Below are 17,819 nucleotides of genomic sequence, written 5' to 3' on the forward strand. Positions count from 1 at the left end.
ATGACAAAACTTGCACGGGATGGAATATCGCACAGAGCATCATCAAACCGGTCTACGGACTGAAGACAAGAACAGCAACAACAACAGGCCGGAAGTGTTTCTTTGATATTTTGGGTGTGTTTCTCGTACCATATCCGTGGCCAGATCACTCAGATTTCCGTGAACATTAACCAGTATGTTGTTTCAGCATTAACTAAATCTTGCACTTCATACTGAGTGCGGTGTGAACATGTCCATCTTCTAAGATGACAACAGCCCTGTTCACAGAACTGCTTCTGGTTTGACGAACACTCTGGCAGCCAATGACATTTCGGCTGTCCCACGAAATCACCCGATCTTAAACCCATAGAAAATGCCTGTAAGTATTTGGGACAGCGGCTATAACGTAGGAATCAACGTCTCCGCAGTATGGCAGCTCTACGGCATGTCATCATCAACGAGTGACTTCTGCTGGCTATGACATTCCTGAAGAAACTCTTAGACTCTCTTCCTCGCCGAACTAAGGCCATTATCCACGCTAGAGGCTTTGTTACACGATATTAGAGCAATGACTCCTGGGGGACACATCTCAAGATGGCAGGCGTGCAGATGCGTAAAATAACAGACGACTGCCATATGAATATGACTGCCATTTCTGAGGAGGTTGTTGTCGGGATTATTATCACGCTCATAGACAGAAAGAAACGGTAATATAGTAAAGGTTCGACGGCGACCCGATGGGGCTGCCGGAGCGGTTCGTCAGTTATAACTGCCGTCCAGCTTCACATTGACAAGGCAGTTAAGAAGGAATTATTGCGAAAAGAAGAAAACGTCACTAATGAAATGTTAATTCCCTTCGTAGAAACAGATATTTTTGGAGCGTATCTAGATGGTTTACAGATAACTGCACTGAAGTCGGCGCCACACCTGTATGGACAGCTGTGCAGAATAGCGAAGGTAGCAACCTTACAAGTGAGTGGTGTGAGAAAATCGTTTGAAACTAAGAATAGACAATCAGAATGTAATAGATTACATGGCACAACATTAATTGCGGCAGTGCACACGATCAATAACATTTGATTTCAGTTCATAAATACTACAAGCTATGACGGCAGATGCAGGCAAAATTTCCGAGAAGGTTGGCCTGGTTAACACCAGAGTCGATAATGTAAAAGAAGATTTCGGAGAAAGGTTGGAAAAGATGCAGTATGAGCTGGGTGGCGATGATAAGAACTGTATGCTGAGACAAAACGCACTTGAGGAAGTGGCCACTAACTCTATTAACAATTTGTCTAGTAGAGTGGTAGAGTGTGAAAAAGAGGCAGAATTAAATTCTTTAGCAGCAAATCAGGTTGCTACTGTGATAGATGTTCCGTTGGTTAATTCAGGAGTCACTTATAGAGTGGTATTTGGATTATCCAAATCCTCATGCGAAGGTTACCAGTGTACACTGGTGACGTTAAAGTGCATTAGCGATATGGTGTAAGCGGCTTTGCTGCGAATCGTCAAATGTGATGAGAGTAACCTCGCCAAAACGAGAACTCTACTATGAGTACGATGGGTTTCATAGAGAACCGGAGGTAATCTTTGCTTGATAGTGTGTAGCTCTCGCTAACGTGGCATTAGAGTGTACACCCGCTGTACACATACTTCAGTGACACAATCTCCACGTGGTTACCTGGACAGTAACATCGATATTGTCTCGGCGGCCGGCATGAATGTTGAGAGCTTTTTGACTCGCACGAATAGTACCTTTCTGCGCGATTGGATCACGACACAGAAAATTGGAAGAACCATTTCTGTTAAATACTCGGACACCATTTCGGTCAGACCAGATCGCTGCTGATTATTAAGCTAAATATTTCTCGTGATTACTGTTTTCCCATAAGGATCCTGTCTGTGTATTTGGATATCACATTAGACATACTTGGTCTGTTTACTCTAGCTACTGTCAACCTGGGCAGTCTCGCACTTCCTTTGCAAATTCAAGACCGAGACTCCGTTGCAACTCCGCTACACTCTCCTGTATGGTCTGGTATGCACAGTGCTCTGTGTATCTACAGAGAAACAAAGGTTCCCACTGCTGGTTGCTGAGTGATGATTCTTCTCTTAGGACACCACGACTGCTTAACAAAGTAATTTTTCCAGGCTAGTTACGGAAGCAATGTGGGTAACGGACGATGGAAACCAACAGATATATCTTGGAGAAACCAAATAGCAGAATGGTCTGGAAAAATCTGCTGTGGATGTAAGAGTTAATAAAATGGAAAAAGCATATGGTTTTGTAGCAAGATTTCTACAAAAAAGTTGTGTAGCTATAAAAGTAAATCTAAAACAATATATGACAGTAGTATGATCAGAATGTTTGCATACATTTGAATATTTAGCGATGAACTATATGTTGAACAGAATCAAGGGCGCCTATACGATAGTTAGCAGAGAAGGGGGATATACACCTGGGGTTATAGTTCCGACCCTTTTAAAAACCTGCATCATACAGACTTCCAAATCATTTTTTAGAAAGAAAAAGACCTGATATACTATTTTTCTTCCTTTCCTTAGGAGCCAGGGGGGCCACTCGCCACCTTGTCCCCGGGTGTGGGCGCTCTTGGATAGAATAGAGAAACCTGAAAGACAGATTGTTAGAAAGATAGTGGGAGCAATAAAATTACAAATGACTGGAAAATGGAAATTACTGTGGCGATCTTGGAAAATATACAGAAGGTAACAGAAGTGATATCAAAGCGAATATTAATCTTTTTCCGACACCTCTTAGGCATGAATGCATTTCCCTTTGTACCCTTTGACCGGTAACCCATGCAGAACAGGGACGGCAAACTAAGACCTACACCACTGGCTGAGATGGACTCGAGCTCGCTACCTCGGCGTTCTAAGACAGCGATGCTGCCTCAGGACCAAGGAAGGCGGCAATTGTGGATCTAAACCCCGAGCATCTCCAATACATGTCCAATGCCTTAACCGTTGCACTTTCTCGCTGGATAAATTACGGAGACCAAAGGTTGCAGCACCAATATCAATCTATAAAAAAGCTGCAAATCTGATAGAGGCTGCACGTGCATTCCTGATACCATCCCGGGAAAATGGTTCAAAAATGGTTCAAATGGCTCTGAGCACTATGGGACTCAACTGCTGTGGTCATAAGTCCCCTAGAACTTAGAACTACTTAAACCTAACTAACCTAAGGACATCACACACATCCATGCCCGAGGCAGGATTCGAACCTGCGACCGTAGCGGTCGCGCGGTTCCAGACTGAAGCGCCTAGAACCGCTCGGCCATACCATCCCGGGAAACTCTTGCAGGGAAAGATATTATATAAACTACATTACAGACTTATTTATACATTTTAAGAAATTAAAATTAAAGACGAACTACCTTGCAGGGCTAAGGAATAAACTACCACCGTCCGTCCCTGGCATTTTCCAGCTGCGCTTAAAGATAGTTCTTTTCTATATTAATTCTTGCCTCTTCTGATGATTCTACGGCAACAATTATTTTATTACAGACATGTCTATCAACGACTTGCGGGGTGTGCGAGATCTGTCCTCCATGCCAGCACGAGGTAATTTCTATTCGTCACTATGACAGTTCCTGCACATTTACGACCACGATTTGGAACTCGAACAACACATTTCATCCCGTTTGAAGTATTTAGAGCGAGTCGCAGCACCAGAGCAATAAGTACTTGTTGCTGGCGATATCGCTTCCCCTTTAACATTACAAGAAACAGCTTCCGCACTACATTTCACTATAGCAAAACACACATACACTACTGGCCATTAAAATTACTACACCAAGAAGAAATGCAAATGATAAACGGGTATTCATTGGACAAATATATTACACTAGAACTGACATGTGATTACATTTTCACGCAATTTGAGTGCATAGATCCTGAGAAATCAGTACCCAGAACAACCGCCTCTGGCCGTAATAACGGCCTTGATACGCCTGGGCATTGAGTCAAACAGAGCTTGGATGGCGTGTACAGGTACAGCTGCCCATGCGGCTTCAACACGATACCACAGTTCATCAAGAGTAATGACTGGCGTTTTGTGACGAGCCAGTTGCTCGACCACCATTGACAAGACGTTTTCAGTTGGTGAGAGACCTGGAAAATGTGCTGACCAGGGCAGCAGTCGAACATTTTCTGTATCCAGAAAGGCCCGTACAGGACCTGCAACATGCGGTCGTGCATTATCCTGCTGAAATGTAGGGTTTCGCAGGGATCGAATGAAGGGTAGAGGCACGGGTCGTAACACATCTGAAATGTAACGTCCACTGTTCAAAGTGCCGTCAGTGCGAACAAGAGGTGACTGAGACGTGTAACCAATGGCACCCCGTACCATCACGCCGGGTGATACGCCAGTATGGCGATGACGAATACACGCTTCCAGTGTGCGTTCACCGCGATGTTGCCAAACACGGATGCGACCATCACGATGCTGTAAACAGAACCTGGATTCATCCGAAAAAATGACGTTTTGCCATTCGTGCACTCAGGTTCGTCGTTGAGCACACCATCGCAGGGTCTCCTGTCTGTGATGCAGCGTCAAGGGTAACCGCAGCCATGGTCTCCGAGCTGATAGTCCATGCTGCTGCAAACGTCGTCGAACTGTTCGTGCAGATGGTCGTTGTCTTTCAAACGTCCCATCTGTTGACTCAGGGATCGAGACGTGGCTGCACGATCCGTTACAGCCATGTGGATAAGATGCCTGTCATCTCGACTGCTAGTGTTACGAAGCCGTTGGGATCCAGGACGGCGTTCCGTATTACCCTCCTGAACCCACCGATTCCATATTCTGCTAACTGTCATTGGATCTCGACCAACGCGAGCAGCAATGTCGCGATACGATAAACCGCAATCGCGATAGGCTACAATCTGACCTTTATAAAAGTCGGAAACGTGATGGTACGCATTTCTCCTCCTTATACGAGGCATCACAACGACGTTTCACGAGGCAACGCCGGTCAACTGCTGTTTGTGTATGATAAATCGGTTGGAAACTTTCCTCATGTCAGCACGTTGTAGGTGTCGTCACCATCGCCAACCTTGTGTGAATGCTCTGAAAAGCTAATCATCTGCATATCACAGCATCTCCTTCCTGTGGGTTAAATTTCGCGTCTGTAGCGCGTCGTCTTCGTGGTGTAGCAATATTTTAATGGCCAGTAGTGTAGTATAAGATCGTTAATGTGGCCATACAGTTAGATATAACGTTGATGGAATTCTTTGGCGCTGCTCAAAACGTCCAACAAATATGATCGTCGATGAAACAGCCTGTGGACTACTCCAGTGAATTCAAGATCTGCGTCACCGGTCTTCAGCTACAGGACTGAAATCATGAATCATGGGAAACTGACATCGTCTAACGCACGAAAGTAGAGTTTAAAGAAATTGTGCGTAACATAGTAATATCAGATGTTTTATAATGACATATTTGTTGTTCTGATAGTGGTAGTTAGCAGTAGTTGTAGTAGTAGTAGGTTCTGTTATAGCAGTGGTGGTATTAGTAGCAGTAGTAGTAGTAGTAGCTATTGTTGTTGTTGTTGTTGTTGTTGTTGTTGCAGCAGAAATAGTAGTAGTAGTTGCTGTTGTTGTTTCAGCGCTAGTAGAAGCAGCTATATTTGTTTTACCGGTGCCATTATTCGAGGTACTATAAAAGTAGTAGCAGTAGTAATAATAGTAGCAGTAGAAATAATACTAGTAGTAGAAGTAATAGTAGTCGTAGTTGCAGTGGTAGGGATGGTGGTGCTGGTGGTGGTGTTCGTTAAGAACAGCGTACAGCAGTGTCTAACTCCATGGATTAGATGAGATCCTTAGGGAAAGCTGTTGTAGTATAATTGCTTTGATGTATTAACATACAGGAGCTTGTTGTTTTTACAACTAAAGCACCTAATGGTCTCCTGAAATATCTCCTGGCGATGACGACGAAGCAAGTCATCGAAAGCTTCGAGACTGACAATCTGACGTGACAAGACCTCTGTGAAGTATTTATTCAAGAATTTAGTCTCGAAAAACTACGTTCTCAAATCATGACAACCATTTGCTGCTGTATGTAAACATAAATAGACCGTGTTCTGCGTTATCTATACAAACACCAGGCGGGAAATACTGAATTAACTCTTACTGTTTGCACCAAGCTGTATTCTGATTTAGAAACGTTGATTTGAGCGGAAAAACTACATGCCCCTCTCCAGCATCTTTTAAGTAAAGAGCCTTCCTTCTCCCACACATCCTGTTATCGAAAGTGATGCAGACATAAGCAGGGCCGCAGTCTTTAAATAATGAGGACGAGCTTTTGTCTTCAACAACATTTATCATCGAACTACCAAAGCAAATAAGGCAGTTTGAGATTGGTTCAGTCATGAATCAGAACTCCCAAACAAGGTAAAAATTGAGAGATAAATTTAATTAGTCGATGTCAGCCGAAAGCCTACATAAAAATATTTTATCGTACTTCACATCCGCTGAAGAGAGAGAATTTTTCGCAAACATTACTGCACAAGCTTTAATGTTAATTCGTATATGTGTCACGCTTTATTCTTTTACTATACATGTCGCTTTCCTCAGTAGGTTTTACAATGTGACCAAAACAGGTAACTGTTATTCGACTAATTTAATAAGAAACAAATAGTGTACAAACATGTTTACCACGAGACTCCTGCTGCAACCTATTCCTGTTCTGCTGAGACAGAGCTTCATTCCGTATATCACTAGCGGACTGTAATAAGACTCTGTCTAAGAAAATTGCACTAAGAATAAACTGCATCATGTGACAGATAATCCTAATGATGTTGGTATGTCCAGTTTGTTACACTGAACACCAAGCGGCTTACGTACTTGTGTTGTGAAATTCCAGCACACACGTGTTGTTGAAAAGCTGTAATGTGAAGAGTCGTTCTTGTTCACCATCAGAGTCAGCTTTTCAGCACCCAGTACTAAACAAAACATTTCTCCACACGGTTTCATGCATTGCGGGCCTCCACATTGCTCCTGAATGTTTTGTAATGTATAACTACCTGCCATTAGGCTGCTGACTCCATCTTTTCTTATCTATTGACGTCTGTCGAAGAACTTCCTTCGACTATTTTCCATCCATTCGCCAGCCTACGTGTCCCGTCGATTTACATTTCCTTTTCATTCCATCCACAAGTACGTCTTCCATTCCATTCTGTTCAGCGATGAATTTCATTATGTCTCTCCTGGTAATTACCTAAAACCATCTTTCCATTTCCCAATGAGCAGTCACAAATTTGGAATGGTTGTTGCGTTGAAAATCCATCTCTCACTGCCACATTCAGAACTGATAAAATAGACTAACTATAAACTTCCCACTCCCGTCGCATCGGAAGCTTAATTTTTAAAAAGTTATATAGTTAACGAAAAGCACTCCATGGCATTTTACTCTTCGGCTTATTTCTTTTCCTACGAGTCCATCCATTTTCGTCGGCTGCTCCAGATAAAAAAAAACTCATCATCTCGTTCAATTATTTCACTGTTCATTCTCAGTGTCGATTATAAATTATTTTAGTCTCATTATAATCGATTTTCCGATTTTTTTTTCAAATCTGTAGTTCTTCAATTAGTTCTTTAAATCAGTTCACACTAAAAACAAAACAAATATCATCAGAAAAGCGAAAGCAGTTCTGATGTGTTTCGTGAACACGTTTTGCTTCTTATTTTTATAAGTTTAAGGATTTGAAAACTCCTCTGCGGCTGCTGAGAATAGTTCTGTTGATATGGACTTGGTATGCTTGAATAATGTATACTTCTGAGTTTGCCATTGTCCTGACGAACTCTAATAAATGCTGAGCATTGCTGAGTACATTTCTTAGGATCCCAACTTAGGATGAATCAATGTCATCTTCCTCAAGATGTCATCAGACTACGTACAGGGTGTGAACAAAAAATGGAAACACCACAAACATAACACATTACCATGCCTAATATAGTGTAGGAAAGCTGTTGCCATTCAAAACGGCTTCTATTCGTCTCGAAACGGATGTAGGTCGTGTATAATTAAGTTTTCTCGGGTTATTAGCCGAGTCAAGGCGTCGTCCTGCAGCAACGTTTCGACAAGTCTCCTGCTAATGATTTTCAGTATCAGGTTCATTTGTTCGTTTCTTCGTCGAATGACGAGCCATTCCTTGGCTCCAGATGTTAGCAGTTCACGCTTATTAGGAATGACTCATGGTGATTCTTCAGTTGGTCAGAGTTTGGTGACCTCTCGTTGATGAATTGGCATCATGTTTACCTGAAATGAAAACAAAATGACGTGCTAGTCGAGCTAACAATGGTGGTGATGATGCAATGAATGTTAATACGGGTGAGGATGTATGTTATTTTTGTCTACTGCGGAGAAAATTATTCTCGCTATAGATCAGGCCAGCGTGTGGTCAGCTTGCGGTGTTGTTGGTGGCCCAAGGCCTGGATATGTCGGTTCGGGGATTGTCCCGACTTCTCGTAGAACGCACGTGCCATTTTCCGGAATATGTCCTCCAAAAGCGGGATACCCGTATCTTCGTGCAGTAGGCGAGTTGGGTACAGCCTTGCGAGGCTTCAAAAATGGTTCAAATGGCTCTGAGCACTATGGGAGTTAACATCTATGGTCATCAGTCCCCTAGAACTTAGAACTACTTAAACCTAACTAACCTAAGGACAGCACACAACACCCAGTTATCATGAGGCAGAAAAAATCCCTGACCCCGCCGGGAATCGAACCCGGGAATCCGGGCGCGGGAAGCGAGAACGCTACCGCACGACCACGAGCTGCGGACCCTGGCGAGGCGCACAGCGGATTTGAGAGCTCGGTTCTGCACCCTCTCCAGCGCTCCGATGTGCTAGTCAGCTGCATATCATAGGTATAGCGTTTTGCCGTGTTAAGGGGTCAGCGGCGACTGCGGTTTCAGCAGCGGATATAAGGCGCGAAGTCGCCCTATTGCGCTAGCTTTGACGTCACGAACGTGCGGTTTCCAAGTGAGCCGCTGTTCCAGAGCTATCCCTGGGTATTTCGCCGTCTTTTTCCGTGGGATGGGACCTCCCAGGATGTTGACCGTTCTGGCGGAAGCCGCCTTCGGATGAAGACTACTGCCTGGCTCTTGGCTGGCTTGAACTACAATCGCCACTTCGTCGACCATGCTCCTAGTGCACCGCACGCGAACTGGAGTCGGCGTCTCATAGCATATTCATTCATGCTACAGTTGAACAGTGCTGTATAGTTGGCGTAAAGCACTAACTATACGTTCCCCATTCGCGATGCATCGGCCGTGTACAGTGAGTACAGCAGTAGGCCGAGTACCGACCCCTAAGGCACCCTTGCACACAACTGCCGATCTGTGGACGTTCCGTCGTCTGCTGTGACGTGGAAGATCCTGCCTTAGAGGTAAGACAACAGAAGAACTACATGTGACATCGATATCTCTCAGGCTCAAAGAGCCACACGGAGTCGAAGATCCAAGACACGCCCCAAGGTGTTCTCTTGATTTCAGTGCTCTCACGGGCGGTTCCACCAACCTCATTATCTGATGAGTAGTGTAGTGGCCATTCCAGAATCCTAAATGTTCATCTGGTACAATGTTCTTCTGGGTGACACGTTGCTTCAGCCTTTTCGTCTTCAACCCCTCGAAGACTTTCGAGAGGGATGAGAGTAAGCTGATGGGCCGGTAAGCTGACGGCCTGCAGAGGGTCCTTGTCGGTCTTCGGAATGGGTAACTCCTTCGTATGTTTCCAAACAGTAGGGTAGACCCCCAAGAGCAGAATCTGCTTAAAGATACCCGTTAATGGTCGGTGAACCGACGGTGGCAGGCTCTTCAGCAGATTTTATTGATCCCATCACTGCCTCTTGTCCTCAATATGTCAAGGCAGCAGAGCTGTGCTGCGACTTCTTCCTCGGTGACCGACTGAATTATGTCATTATTAGGTCTTGATTCCAGGAAGGTGGCCACCTGCTCTTCAACGTGACGAGTGTGGTCTTCGTCCACCAAGTCCGTCACAGGCGTAAAATTTGCTACAAAGGCATCAGCAAGTACGCTTGCAGTAGCATCTGGCTCCAAGTTGAAATCCTGGTCGTCCTGCAGCAGCTGGATGGGTTGTCGGCGACGCAGGAGCTTCTTGACGATTCTCCAGGCGCTGCCGTCATCAGGGTTTAGTGTGTTCACTAGGTCGCCCCCTTCCCAGTTCCTCGTTCCTCAACGGCCGCCTTGATCTCTCTGCTCATGCGATTCAGCTGGTGATTTGTATCTCGTTGGCGGGTGATCTACCATTCACGGAATCGCCGTTTCTTGAAAGTGATTGCCTCCAGAATGTGTGACGGTAGTTGGTGTGAAAAATCTCGCGGTCGTTGCGGCCATCTGAGTGTCGCCCGGAGCATTCTTCGTTTGAGGAAGGCCAGGGCTGCATCAGCACCCACTTCATCCACGTCAGGGATGTCTTCGATCAGGTGGAACACTTCGTCTTTGTAGCGATCGCTCTTCATGTTACGATAATTTAGACGATCGTTCTGCGTCGTGGCGGACATGTGTTAGCCACCTCCTTTCAGTAGAGCAATGTCAATCACGTCCCATCAGGAGGCAAGTGCAACATTATTTGAATGATATATCGACATTTATGTCTATTCAGGGGAGCGAACGAGCTAACGCTGTGCTAAAACACTAACAATACGGAGAACGACGGTTCAGTCCACCATCCGGTTCACCAGATTTAGGTTTCCTGTTATTTTTGAGCGTGAGAGAGGCGACGCCCACCGGTGCTGGTGAGGCGAGAATTCTAGTCCAAGTTTTTAGCATTGAAGTTCCCGGCAGTGAAAAGTCGCCCGCTAGTGAACAGAGCGTCGAAATCTGCTCCCTGGAGCAAGCCTCTGGGTAGTCAATAGACTGAGGTGAAGGTGATATTCCCAGTGGAAGTGTTAGGGCTACCCCTTGGCCTTCCGATGTGTCTACCTCTGGAAGCACGACTTTGTAGTGCCACAGCAAAGACTTGTCGTAGACAACTGTTCCGCTCCCCGCCAACGGCCTGTCGGTGCGGCAACAGCAGTAATTGGCTGCTTTTACATTTACCCCAGATTTGAGCCAAGTCTCAGTTACGAGGCAGATGTCTATTGCTTCGTCTCAGAGGAATTAGCGAAATTCGCCCTGTTGGGGTCACAGTATTCCTGCATTAAAGGTGCAGATGGTTAGTCCATGTACATGGTGATTCAAAAGTTGGAAAATTTAACTCAGAACTAGAAATTTATTGGACATTTAAGTGCAGCGGACTAAAATTCAACAAAATATGATCCTTCAGCATCAACACAGCGCTGCCAGCGCGTCATCCACTGTCCGTAGCCTTTCTGGAAGGTTGGTTCAAATGGCTCCGAGCACTATGGGACTTAACATCGATGGTCATCAGTCCCCTAGAACTTAGAACTACTTAAACCTAACTAACCTAAGGACAGCACACAACACCCAGCCATCACGAGGCAGAGAAAATCCCTGACCCCGCCGGGAATCGAACCCGGGAACCCGGGCGTGGGAATTTCTGGAAGGCCTCGGGCGTCATGCTGTCAAGGGCTCTAGTCGAAGCCTGCAGAATGACGGCGAAGGAGTCGAATCGCTTCCCTTTTAGCCCTGGCTTGATTCGGAGGAAGAGGAAAAAGTCACTTGGCGCCAAGTCGGGGCTGTAGGGTGGCTGCAGCAGTGTTGTCACGTTGAACTTGACCAAAACTTCGGCGACGGGACGCAACTTGTGAGCGGGCGTGTTGTCGTGGTGGAGAATCCAATCGTCCTTGGTCGCCGGGCGGACGCGGCGAACTCGATCCCCCAAGCGGCGGAGCACTCCAGCGTAAAAGTCACCTGTGACAGTCTGTCCACGAGCAACAAACTCCTTGTGAATCACTCCTTTACCATTAAAGAAAATTCAGCATGCACTTCACGCACGACTTGCTCATGCGAGCTCTCTTGGGCTTCGGTGAGGAACCAGTGTGCCATTCTGAGCTTTGATGCTTCGACTAAGGATCGCACCTGCAGACCCAGGTCTCATCACGAGTAACCATTTTCTGCAGAAAGTTCAGATCAACATTCAACTGCTGGAGCATTTCCTAGAAAACAGTCATGCACTGTTTCTTCTGGTCTACTGACAAAACTTTCGGCACCAGTTTGGCACACACTTCTCGCATCATCAAATTCTCCATCACAATCCTCCACACCATATAAAAGTTCCCGCACTCTCTCCACGTTTTGATCCATTTAGCTTGATGATAGCCTCCCAGAGCGGTCGTCGTCCTCAACATTCCCGCAGCCATCTTTGAAACGTTTGTGCCACATGAAAACCATTGCACGGGACATGGCTTCTTACTTAAAGGCCTCTTGATTCACACCGAGAGTCTCCGTGGCGGTTTTGTTCAGTTGCATGCAAATCTTAATCACATAACACTGCTCCAAGTGCCGCTCCAGTTTCGCCTCTCCCACTTTTCGACCGAGGTCATTGATATGCAGTGACGCTGCAAGCGATGCGCACTCTCCAGGGCTCCGGAGGCAACTGCCGCAGCGTCAGTTCGTTCCCTGAGACCCTCACTGCTTCCCTCACCCGGCGGAACCGGTCCGTGCGCGCTCCCCTACTTAGAAATGAATCAGTCCTGAAGTTTCTAAATCACACCTTGTATGTGGCCATTATCCATGTTGGATCTGGTTGGCGACGACATCGAACCTGGAGGGCCGTCGTGACTACATCGACGAGAGGCGGAAGCTGACCTGTGACGCCGCTCAGTGGCTGCAGAAGCGATCTGAGTTCGATGGCTCCCTGAATGTGGCCGCCTTCGGAGCTAGGCAGGGACTGCTGATCGCGGTCCATAATGATCCGGGTGATACCGCCGCATAGAGGGTTTGGGACGCTCCCCTGTTGTCCGCGCCCCTCCTGTGGTGCCTCTGCTGGCCGATTCATCTGCTGGGGGCGGGTGGGTACGTCCGCCTGACGATGCCCGAGAAGCTGACGCATGGCGGAAATGCTCTGGCAGGTTTGCGTTTTCTGAAGGCATTGCAGCCTGGCTGGCTACATGTAGTTCACTACAGAGGAGCGTCTTCCTTTTCCTTTAAGCATTCTTTGCTCCGTTGTGGGGCTGCGCATTTGACACAACGAGCTGGCATGTGGCCGTAGCTTGCTACATGATCGGTGCCTTGGCGTGTGTAGCACTGAGCTATCGTGCCCTTAGCTCGGATGCGTTCCACTGTGACTGGCATGCCCGCGACCTCTTAAACCCAGAAAATTTTCCGGTTTTGAACGTTCTCGACTAGGACAGCGAGAAACAGGGACATGTTCCTGCGTGTCCTAGGCGATTTCAGCACGCTTGTAAATCGCATCGGGAAACCCACGATCTCGAGTTCCCTCTTCAGGTGGTGAGATTCCATTTTATTGGAAAAGATCTGAAGACCACCATCATCTTCTTGAGAGGTTCGGCATTGTGGGTGAAGCATGTTCCGAGCGGCGCTACGTAATACACCGCTGCTGCGTCTGGCCGATGTATTATTTACCACATTCGCAACTGATGCTCTAGACTCCAGGTGTGCGTAGTCGTAATTTGTCTTTCACTGAGCCGAGAATATTTTTGATTTTAACTGCTGAACGGAAAGTGGATCCGCTCAGAATATGGGATAAGCGTTCGTCTCGGCCAAATGGACAAACCTGTAGTCTCAGACCACAGTCTCAACGAAGGTCGTATGTTCAACTTTGAACAGACCAACGTGCTTTGCCAAGCGAATGGGTCCTGGGACTTGATCATCAAAGAGGCATTGGAGATATAGGTCCATAATGATCTTGTCAACCGGGATACTGATTTCCAGCTGAGCTTCGCATGGGAAGTGACCGTTGCAAGAATACACCAAGAGCGTTCTGATGGAACAGACAGGCAATGTCAGGACGCGCAGCCCGATTCCTCCAGCGCGACGCGAGTTCCCCCCACCACTGTCCACGGCTTACACTACCACCGTCCGTGACACGCCTTCCAGAGGCGCGCAAGTGGCACAGCCTTTGCAGACGAGGCAGAGGAGCCTATGATCCAGTGACTATAGACACGCAATGGAATGAACCCGACACATTGCCTGAAGATGACGTGTAATACACTACTGGCCATGAAAATTGCTACACCACGCAGATGACGTGCTACAGACGCGAAATTTAACCGACAGGAAGAAGATGCTGTGATATGCAAATGATTAGCTTTCCAGAGCATTCACACAAGGTTGGCACCGGTGGCGACACCTACAACGTGCTGACATAAGGAAAGTTTTCAACCGATTTCTCATACACAAACAGCAGTTGACCGGCGTTGCCTGGCGAAACGTTGTTGTGATGCCTCGTGTAAGGAGGAGAAATGCGTACCATCACGTTTCCGACTTTTATAAAGGTCGGATTGTAGCCTATCGCGATTGCGGTTTATCGTATCGCGACATTGCTGCTCGCGTTGGTCGAGATCCAGTGACTGTTAGCAGAATATCGAATCGGTGTGTTCAGGAGGGTAATACGGAACGCCGTGCTGGATCCCAAAGGCCTCGTATCACTAGCAGTCGAGATGACAGGCATCTTATCCGCATGGCTGTACCGGATCGTGCAGCCACGTCTCGATCCCTGAGTCAACAGATGGGGACGTTTGAAAGACAACAACAATTTGCACGAACAGATCGATGACGTTTGCAGCAGCATGGACTGTCAGCCCGGAGACCATAGCTGCTGTTACCCTTGATGCTGCATCACAGACAGGAGCGCCTGCAATGGTGTACTCAACGACGAACCTGTGTGCACGAATGGCAAAACGTCATTTTTTCGCATGAATCCAGGTTCTGTTTACAGCATCATGATGGTCGCATCAGTGTTTGGCGACATCGCGGTGAACGCACATTGGAAACGTGTGTTCGTCATCGCCATACTGGCGTATCACCCGGCGTGATGGTATGGGATGCACTGGTTACACGTCTCGGTCCCCTCTTGTTCGCATTGACGGCACTTTGAACAGTGGACGTTACATTTCAGATGACTTACGACCCGTGGCTCTACCCTTCGTCCGATCCCTGCGAAACCCTACATTTCAGCAGGATAATGCACGACCGCATGTTGCAGGTCCTGTACGGGCCTTTCTGGATACAGAACATGTTCGATTGCTGCCCTGGCCAGCACATTCTCCAGATCTCTCACCAATTGAACACGTCTGGTCAATCGTGGCCGAGCAACTGGCTCGTCACAATACGCTAGTCACTACTCTTGATGAACCGTGGTATCGTGTTGAAGCTGCATGGGCAGCTGTACCTGTACACGCCATCCAATCTCTGTTTGACTCAATGCCCAGGCGTATCAAGGCCGTTATTACGGTCAGAGGTGCTTGTTCTGGGTACTGAATTCTCAGGATGTATGCAGCCAAATTGCGTGGAAGTGTGATCACATGTCAGTTCTAGTATAATATATTTGTCCAATGAATACGCGTTTATCATCTGCATTTCTTCTTGGTGTAGCAATTTTAATGGCCAGTAGTGTAAAATTGTCGAAACACAGAATGATACCTAGACTCTGCTGATAATTCGAGAAAACTTCATCATCAGGATTCGCCGAGAAAACGTGCATTCCCATTTAGGTCCTGTATTGTTTCCAATAGGATCTTATACTATTCCTCCAGCAAAATAGTGGCAAGTTCAGTTGACGAAGGCGGAGATGGGTAGCGATCATGTATCCTTTTCTCCATATTAAACGACAAATTCTTAATAACACTGAGGATCGGATGACTATGGTGACGAGGGGAGTGGCGATAATTCATCCTCATGCTCACAAAACCAGTCCCGGACGATGAAGCTGTTGAACAGGGGCCCTGTCGTCTTGGAACGCAGTATCACCATTGGGGAACAAACGCTGTATCATGGAATGGACCTGATCAACCGAAGTGGTCATATAAAGCTTGATAGTAAAGTGACACTGCAGAGTACCCATGGGGCCCATGGAATACCACGGTATGACTGCCCAAATCATCACCGAATCCCGTCCGTGTTCCATTCTCGGGACGTAAACTCGGCCAACCCAGTAACGTTCTTCCATTACATCATAGTCCATGCTTTTGGTTTCGACGTTACGTTTTGCTGATGAGTGTGTTTTGATATTCCAGCTCGTCCTGCAATTCCTAGCTTATGGAGGTCGCTTCGTTCTGTTTTGGTGCTGACGGGATTCACGAGTGAGAAAGTCAGTTCTGCAGTGATAGCTGCAGCTGTAGTACTCTTATTTTTCGTCACAGTGCTCTTCAGTGAGCGTCTGTCACGATCACTCAGCACACACTTTCGTCCGCTTTGTGATTTAGCGGATGGTGATTTTCCGCTTTCCCTGTATGCTGTATAAATCTTCGATACGGTGCCTCTTGAATAACCGAACACTTCGGCTACCTTGATTGTGGAAGCACCCACAATACGAGAGCCAACAGCTCGCCCACTTTCGAAGTCACTTATCTCTGACACGCACGCACAACAATGAGAACATTGTTATGACGACGTCTGACACTCGTCGGGTCGCACTACTCGCCTCCTGGCAGCTACTGTGCGGTTTCCGGGTTGTTTGGACCACTGAAGATTAGCGGCTCGGTGTGCCACTGTGAGTAGCGGTTTTTTGCGAGGTATCTAACTCCAAACGTCAATTGCATTCACTATGTTCGCTCAGAAACTGGCTGAGATAGACCAGAATTCACTCACAGTAGCAATTCTCATCGTATTTGAAACTAGTAATGTTATATAGCTGCGAATGGTACACTATTTGGGTAACTCCGTTCACGGGTTGGTCATTGGCACCTCCAAATACGATAGCTCCTTTCTAACATTCTACCACGTCTCCATGTCGGCCTGCCATACTGCGTTGATACCATACAACCGACTGCCTCTTAAAAACCACATCACTGCCATGGCTGATGTTAGCAGTGGAAGGTTACTGGCAGCCTGGTGCCAGTCGTGCATGGTCTACAGCGCTCCAAAGCGACCAGTGGGTGGCCAATATGATTATATGAAGATGGTATCTGTTCTTTCGGACATGTTCGGAAGAACAGATACCATCGGTGACCATGCAGCTAGTTAGAATGAAATTACAATGGAATGAATGCCCCTAGCTGCATACAGGCGTTGATATAAGTCGTTATTATTATTTGTATAAAATGCATAATTAAACAATACGTATCAAAATAGATAATATAATGGAAATCAGTATCCTTTATAGTGCCTTAGGTTGTAACATGGAAGAGTTAATTCCAGATTTTTTACTTATTAAACAGCCCTGTTTATTTTGACAGACACATATGTTCATAAACTTGTCACTGTTTACTATTGTCCGAAACTTCACTTTCAGATTCAATGTCTTTGTCTCCACCAGTCACTTTATTAATGGCACTTTTTTTTTTTTCAAGAATATTTTGTATTGTGTAACAATCCATTTTTCTCCTTTCACAGCTGCAGACTTCTTAAAAAGTGAGTCTAGATGTTTCTGATAGTCAAGAAATGCGTCTCGTGGGCTTAGTTCAACATGCTTGTTTTTCCTTGCTTTCTGTAGTATTGTGAACCATTGTTCGGAAGTATGTACTGTGTCCTGTTTCCTTTTTCGTAATTCCAGACTTGTGAAATCCCTACCACAAGCATAGTAAGGGTGTCCACAGGTAGAGAACATACGGAAAACGTTTGAAGATCCACCACTATGAACTAAATTTTAGCAAAATTAAACTATTGTGCGATTCCCGTTCTTTCCTGTACGGGCATCTGAAAATGCATACAAAGTCTTCCCACTAGAGGCCTCATCTTTCGTTACGAAATCCATAAAGAGAGAAACTACTGCATGAGCGC

General features: G+C 46.3%; 1 protein-coding gene across 2 annotated transcripts in view; it reads left to right on the forward strand.

Annotated features, from left to right (window-relative positions):
- The window catches only part of LOC126469865 (uncharacterized), a 407,514-nt gene that overhangs the window by 166,164 nt on the left and 223,531 nt on the right, over window positions 1-17,819 (forward strand). The window contains exon 3 of one of the 2 annotated variants that reach the window (XM_050097174.1): window positions 3,505-3,561. The exons of the other annotated variant lie outside the window; for it this stretch is intronic. Within the exon in view, the coding sequence (XP_049953131.1) occupies window positions 3,505-3,561 (57 nt within the window). The remainder of the gene's footprint in view (window positions 1-3,504; window positions 3,562-17,819) is intronic. 2 annotated transcript variants of the gene reach the window in all.

Source organism: Schistocerca serialis, chromosome 3, assembly GCF_023864345.2.
Source record: "Schistocerca serialis cubense isolate TAMUIC-IGC-003099 chromosome 3, iqSchSeri2.2, whole genome shotgun sequence".
NCBI classification, from domain to species: Eukaryota; Metazoa; Arthropoda; class Insecta; order Orthoptera; family Acrididae; genus Schistocerca; species Schistocerca serialis.